This window comes from Lonchura striata, chromosome 36, assembly GCF_050655825.1.
Source record: "Lonchura striata isolate lonStrDom1 chromosome 36, ASM5065582v1, whole genome shotgun sequence".
NCBI lineage: Eukaryota > Metazoa > Chordata > Aves > Passeriformes > Estrildidae > Lonchura > Lonchura striata.
The window spans coordinates 3,598,129-3,605,366 of NC_140738.1; the positions used below are offsets into that span (position 1 = coordinate 3,598,129).

Genomic DNA, 7,238 nt, shown 5'->3' on the forward strand with positions numbered 1-7,238 from the left:
GCAACTGAATCTCCTATTGGATGTTCCTATTAAATACCCTAATTAATTAACCGTAATAAATTGTTGAAATCAGGGACTGGATGTCCCCTGGGGACACTTGGAAGCTTCCAATAAAGGTCTGTTTTTTACTGTAGTCTTCTAACACTGTTGCAAGGGTTTTTATTTTTTTTTTTTTCTCTTTTGATTATAGACAACAGGGGGATGAGAGAAGCAGAGCAGGAATTGTAATCCCAGAATCACAGAACATTCTGAGTTGAAAGGGACACACAGGATCATCAAAGGAATGTTTGAACATTTACAGAGACTCCAGAACTGTGGCTTTGGGTGGTCAGTGTCTCTGCTGGGAGCCTCCCAAAGGGCCTTCAGCCACTCCTCAGCCCTGGGCAGCAGCAGCATCACCTCTGCAGGGCCCAGCAGGGCTCTCCTGAGCTGCCCTTGCCCAGCTGCACACAGAGCCTGCCCCAGCCAGGGCCCTGCACACAGGCAGGTTTCTGTAGGGCCGGGCCGAGGGCACACAGGGTGGGATGGGCTCTGTGAGCGCTGGCAGGGACAAGGCACCTCTCAGGAGGGGATGTCCAGGCCCAGGGAGATGATCAGGGAAGGAGAGGGGGCTGAGCAGAGCAGTGCTGGGGGAACAAGCCCATCCAGCCCCTCACCTTCCCTCAGCCACAGGGAATCCTTTGCCTCTCACATCTCTCAGTGGCAAATTCTGAGTGCAGCAGGAATGCTGGGGAGTTCTGACCTCAGAAGGCCAGCAATGATGTGTGGGTAGGAAAACAATTCCTTAAACCAACTCCTGACATCTGTTTTGTTTCCCTTAGAAGTATGAGTGCAGATGGTATCAAGCCTCTCTGCAATAGGAATTACTCCCCTAATAAATCCTGAATATCCAGCCTTGCCCCTCTGCTAAATGGCCACAAACACAGGGCAGCAGGACAAGGATGGCTCCTCGAGAGCCCCCACACACTGCCCTGGCTGCTTCTGGCACATTCAGCCAGCACAACCGGAGCTCAGGCAGGGACCTGGGTGAAGGTTTTCCCAGAGCAGGAACAAGGGTGGCTGAGTCCCAGCAGGACAGGCTGCAGGGAATGGCCCAGGATTGGCTCCAAGCAGCCTCTCCTGACTTGTCCCTGTCCTTTCTCCATGAACAGGTGCCAATGTGCAGCCACAGCAAATGTCCAACAGCAGCTCCATCAGCCACTTCCTCCTGCTGGCACTGGCAGACACGCGGCAGCTGCAGCTCCTGCACTTCTGCCTCTTCCTGGGAATCTCCCTGGCTGCCCTCCTGGGCAACGGCCTCATCATCAGCGCCGTAGCCTGCGGCCACCACCTGCACACGCCCATGTTCTTCTTCCTGCTCAGCCTGGCCCTCAGCGACCTGGGCTCCATCTGCACCACTGTCCCCAAAGCCATGCACAATTCCCTCTGGAACACCAGGAACATCTCCTACACAGGATGTGCTGCTCAGTTTTTTTTTTTCCTTTTCTGTGCTGCAACAGAACATTTCCTGCTGACCATCATGTGCTACGACCGCTACGTGTCCATCTGCAAACCCCTGCACTACAGGACCCTCCTGGGCAGCAGAGCTTGTGCCCACATGGCAGCAGCTGCCTGGGCCAGTGCCTTTCTCAATGCTCTGCAGCACACAGCCAATACATTTTCCCTGCCCCTGTGCCATGGCAATGCTCTGGGCCAGTTCTTCTGTGATATCCCACAGATCCTCAAGCTCTCCTGCTCCAATTCCCACCTCAAGGAACTTGGGCTTCTTGTGGTTAGTAGCAGTTTATCGTTTTGTTGTTTTGTGTTCATTGTTTTCTCCTATGTACAGATCGTCAGGGCTGTGCTGAGGATCCCTTCTGAGCAGGGACGGCACAAAGCCTTTTCCACCTGCCTCCCTCACCTGGCTGTAGTCTCTCTCTTTGTCAGCACTGCAGAATTTGCTCAACTGAAGCCTGCATCGATGTCCTCCCCATCCCTGGATCTGGCCCTGTCAGTTCTGCGCGAAGAAATCCTGCTCAGCGTGGGCAACTGAGCCCTTGAAGGACTTAGTGTCAGGTCAAGGCTTCCTTTCCCTCCCAAAGCCTTCCCTTGGCAGCCTTGGGCAGGGGATTCATCCTCCCTCCCTCCTCCTTCCCACAGACCTGCTTGGAACCACTCTGTGGGCACTTTCCATTCTCTGTGTCTGTCCTCAAGCGCAGTGCCAACCTGGGTCAGTCCTGGCCCTGTACTGAGCTCCCAGGAGCTGCTTTGCCCAGCGCAGCTTCAGACACTGCCCCCTTCTCACCATCCAAGGATCCTTGGTGAGCAGTGCGAGGCCTCAGTCAGGCTCCACATTCTTTTGGCCTGTGTGGAACAAAAGTGTGTGAAAGGCCACCCTGCTGCCACAGGGCCCAGAGGCCAAAGGCCTGTCCCAGCACTTGGGCAGCTGAAGTGGGAGGCAGGAGAGCTGGGAGCGGCTGCCCCAGTGCCTGAAGCCCAGCCAAGTTCCAGCGACTGCGTTCCCCAGCCCCACGCTGCCTGCACGGCTTCAGCTGCTGCCCCTCCTTACCAGCGAGGGATTATCCCTGAGCAAGAGGAGGGCCCTCAGAACCTGGTGGCGCATCTCTGTGCACTCACTCAGCAAGTGCCTCGACAAGAGATCCATGATGCTGTCACTGCATGCACCCAAGTCCAGGCAATGCAGGACCTGAAAGGCACAGGGCAGTGACAGGGGACCCGGCCGGCAGGAGCCCAGAACCGCACAGGGCGGGGACCAGGCAGCAGCACAGGGCGTGGGCACCGTCCCAGGCAGCTGCGGCTACGAGAGGGCAGAGAGCTGGGAGGCAGTGCCGGCCTTCAGACTCACCCCCACAAGGAATGCCAGGGCAGGGAAGTTCCAGTATGGCATCTCTTTGCGGAGCAACTGAAGGAGACAGCATGAGATGCTTTTGCACAAGCAGGTGGATTCATTGCGCATCTCCCTGGAAGGCAGAAAATGGCACTAAGATGTGGCAGCAGCTCTCTGGCCTCAGAGAGAAACAGACAACTTTCCCAGGCATTGCCTGAGAAAGTCTGAGAAGATCAGAGGAAAGAATGAAAATCATTCTTATCTTAACATGCTGCACCTGGTTTTGTGAACATATGGAATATGTTACGGAGATTTGTCTACCAAAGGGTGTTTTCTTAATTAACTAATGGTGATAGTGTTTAGACTAGAAAACCAATTAAATCTACCTATATCATAACTATCTATAAGAATAATGGGTTTCCTAATAAAGTTAATTATTGATCAGACTTCTGCAATACATGGAGTCAGTGATAATGATTACCCGGCTGGGGGCCTGCTCCTACGACACTAAGACCCTGAGCCGGGGTGGGGGGAAGCCCCTCCCAGGACAGACTGACACAGTTCTTGTCTTTACCCCCCACGCTGCAGGGGGACTTGGGCCCTTTGAGATGTGGCTGCTACTGGGCACCCTCCTCTCCCAGCCTTTCCCAGTCTGCTTGGCCATCCCTCATGCCTCTGGCCCACAGCCACAGGGACTGAGTGGAATACCCCAGACACAGAGCACAAATGCCGGGAGCAATGGGGAGAAGGGGGTCTCATCTAGCCAGCAGACCCACGGCATAATGGTGGGTGTCAGCACAGAGCAGCGTGTCCCAGCCACGCTTGCGTTCCATGGCCACCACCACATCCTCATAGTCTATTCGGCACAGCAGGGACTTCAGGGTCCTCACTGCAAACCTGAGTGCAGAGCAAAGCCCAGGTCACACTGGGAGCACTGGCTCCTGTCCTGGCTGTGTGTCAGGGACAGAAGGACTGGGATGGAGCACCTGTTGGGGCTGGTGGCAAGGCCGTGTCCTTCGTGGCATCCCTTCCAGAAGGTATCAACCGCCTCTGGCATCTCTTTGGTGCTGAAGAGCACTTGGAAGAGCAGATGCAAAAATAACTGTGGGAAATGCTCCATCACTATATCTGGGACACAGGGCTCCTGGAGGATCTTCCATATCACCACAGTTGCCTGCAAAGGACAAAGCCCCCTGAGACAGCGCTCAGTGCCGAGGTGTTTGTGTGGCAGAGCCCGAGCATGGGACGGAGAGGCCCAGAGAGCCACAGGGGGAGCACTGGGCCTGGTGGCCCTGCAGCTGTCCCTAGGCCAGCTTTCAGCCAAGCGCCTGAGGCAGGGAGATGCAGTGGAGGAAGGAGGATGGAGAACTGCTGGAGAGGTGGCCTTGGGGCCAGCAAAGTCCACTGGCAGAAACTCACAGCCAGGACAAAGACACCTTTTTTGCCCCCATCGGAGGTGCACGTGCTGTGCTCTGGCCAGCTCCCCAGCACATCCAGGAGTATCTGCTGTGCCAGCTCTGCAGTCCAGGGCGTGCACATGATGGTCTTCCACATGGCCATGGCAGCTCTGTGGGGTTAGAGATCTGTCTCAGGGGATCTCAGACACACACCGTGGCCTGGGCATCTCTAGGGGCCTGGGTTGACCGACGGCTCTGTCTTTTCACACTGCTCCTCTCCAGCAGCATTCAGACAGCCCAGCCCTGTGGGGACAGGCCCCTGTGGGGCAGCGAGGGAGAATGGCAGCAGGCTCGGGGGCTGACGTGCCAGGGCTGGGAAAGGGAGCAGCCAGAGGGCCCTGGGACTCTCTGTGGGTCAGACACCTGGGACAGGCTGTGCAGGGCGATGGGTTGGGGTGAGCCCTGAGCCCTCTGGGCAGGTGGGCCCCGTACCTGTCACAGGATGGGGCCACACGCAGGAGTGTCATTACTGCGTCATTTGGCTGCGCTTCTGTGAGATACAGCAGGGCGTTGTCCAGCCTATGCTCTGCAGAATCATTGGCCATGAGCCACTGGTGGATGTACCTCACCATGGCGGGCACCTGGAGAAGGCACAGGGAGACTTGGAAAGCTGCCAGAGGGAGCAGTGTTCCCAGGGTCCCCAGAGAAGTGCTTCCCTTCCCACCACACTGCGATGGCCTCAAAGGCTCACAGGGCCCAGCACTGTGGCTTGGGAAGCCATGTGACTCATGGGGGAATTGAAGCCTGGCCACAGCTGCCTACTTGCTCTGCTCTGGAAACACCCCTCTGCACAAGCAAATCCAGCAGGGCGGCACTGGTCTCATGTCCGAGGAGCTCTGAGTAGGCTCTGAGCCCAGGGCCCATGGCGCTGGTCTCTTCCTGCCAAATTCTCTTGATGAATTTGCAAACGAGCTGTAGGAGAAGGGCAAGAAGCCACAGAGTGCTGCAGGCGTGCTGCTGGGCTGAGCAGTGCCAGCAGGCCCAGCCCAGGTGGGGATGGCTGCAGGTACCTGCGCTGTTCTGCGGAAGCGGCCACGGGTGCGTTCCTGCTCTCGTGTGCGCTGCACGGCTGCACCTGGCAAAGAGCGAGCGCAGCCCGAGCTGAGGGGCTGCGGGAGAGGCCGGAGAACACAGCCCAGCCCTGCGCTGCCCAGGCAGGGAGAGCCCCAGGATGCCCCAGGGCATGGAGCACGGCCACTGCGGGGTGTCTGACCTGTAGTAGATAGGGACAGGCGAACGGAAGATTTTGGGATGTGATGGAAAGAAAGAGCCCCATCCCCCTCTCACCCTGCAACATGTTATCCATTACCCCAAAGAATGTAACCACACCTAACCCAGTAGTTTTCCACTCCTGACTAACCCTAGAGACCCTGCCAACCCCCCCTGACGTAGCAGAGTCCCCCAAGACTATTTAAACCCATGAGATAAGATAATAAAGGCTTTTCGACCGTCCACCACATTGGTGTCCTGCGTGTGTCGTTAGCCCGAGTGGACCAGGGAAGACTGGCTGCCGTGCTGTTCCTTGCAACCAGGTCGCCGTTGCCTCCCATGAAGGCAAGATATCTGGTGCTGAAACACGGAAAAAATTCGCTCGGGTAGCGGGTGTCACCTGGACAAGAGCAGCGGCCAGACCGGTGAGACCGTGTTCTCGGCGAGGGAGACGTCCCAGGACCCGCAGTCGTCATGGACGCAATCGCCAGGGTCGTAAGTGAGGTTCATAAGCAATGGGGAATTGAGTATAAGCCCAAAGACTTTTATCTTGCTATAGCAAGGCTGCTTGAGCTTGGGGCAATTGAACGCCCTGTGGAGGTTTTGCATCCAGAAATATGGGAAAAATGCACAGCCTTGCTGGCAGAGGACACGAAATCCTCAGGCAGCGGCAAATGCCTTAAGGCGTAGGGCAAAGTAGAGAAAGCCCTGCGCAGAGCAATAGAAGAGCAAGAGACATGGAGCGCAGCGCGTACGTGTTTATTAGTTACACCCAAGCTAGGCGTAGGAGCAGCAACGCAAACTACCCCTGAGGGTGATCTGCCCGGGAGCGGGGATCCGGGGGGGCCCAGCGCGTCACCCCCCTCCCCGGACCAGAGCCCAAATCCCCCCACGGAACCTTCCCAAAAATCCGTGGCTTCCCCATCCGCCCCACCGCCGCCGGTCAGTGACCCGCTGCCAGAAGTGCAGCGGCGCGCGGGGTTCTGTTGGCGGAGGCTGGCGGGGGAAGCCAGAGGTGCGGAGGCCGTGGCTTGGGAGGAGATCCTACCCACGCCGCCTCCATACCCCTTTGAAAATGGCGCCGGCAGCCAAGGGGAGGGGCGGGGCGCGGGCACTCTCGGCGCGAAGAGCCCAGAGGCGCGGAGTTTTGCTAATGCGCGTGTGCGGGAGAAAGAGGAGGAGAGCGGCAGAGGGCTCGGAGCCAATTGGCAGCCGCGCCTGATGCCGCTACCATGTAAGGGAGAAACCCACCCCTGCAGGAGGCAGGGCGAGCCCGGGGGGCGTCAGCAGTGCCACCCCCGGGGGGAGGAGCGGGGTCGGAGCCGGACAAAACGGCACCGAGCCCCGGAAGTGCGCTGGCATTCGACTTCCGACTCGGAGTCCGGCAGCAGCTCCGGCAGCTCAGAAGAGCTGCCGGGAGCCGGCTGGGACTCTGAGACGGAGGAAACAGAGCCAACGCAATTTAAAACAAAACCGAGTAAAGCTTTAAGCCGCACCGAAAAGCAGCCACAATACGAACCAGCCCAGTTTACCGACTGGGGAGAAATAAAAATAGCCTGCGCTGAATGGTCCCCAGCCGGCACGGCAGCCCGCCGCGGCGCCTCCACCCCAAACACGCCCGAGAAGAGCCTGTTGGGGCTGCAGGAAGTAGGGGCACCTCACCAAAGACTGCAGGTCCCAGCCCCAGGGAAACAGGAGAGAGAAGGGGTGTGCGGGCCGCACTCAGCCTCCTCCCGCCGCGAATG

At 57.9% G+C, this 7,238-nt stretch overlaps 1 protein-coding gene across 1 annotated transcript; it reads left to right on the top strand.

The window, feature by feature from the left end:
* Positions 1 to 1,174: 1,174 nt before the first annotated feature.
* LOC146764044 (olfactory receptor 14J1-like) lies at positions 1,175 to 2,032 on the top strand. The gene has a single exon (XM_085565432.1). It carries the CDS (start codon positions 1,175 to 1,177, stop codon positions 2,030 to 2,032), a length of 858 nt encoding a protein of 285 aa, XP_085421558.1.
* Positions 2,033 to 7,238: the final 5,206 nt, after the last annotated feature.

Bases quoted from the DNA above. Each gene is read 5' to 3' on its own strand.
- LOC146764044 (XM_085565432.1), top strand. From the start codon at position 1,175: ATGTCCAACAGCAGCTCCATCAGCCACTTCCTCCTGCTGGCACTGGCA.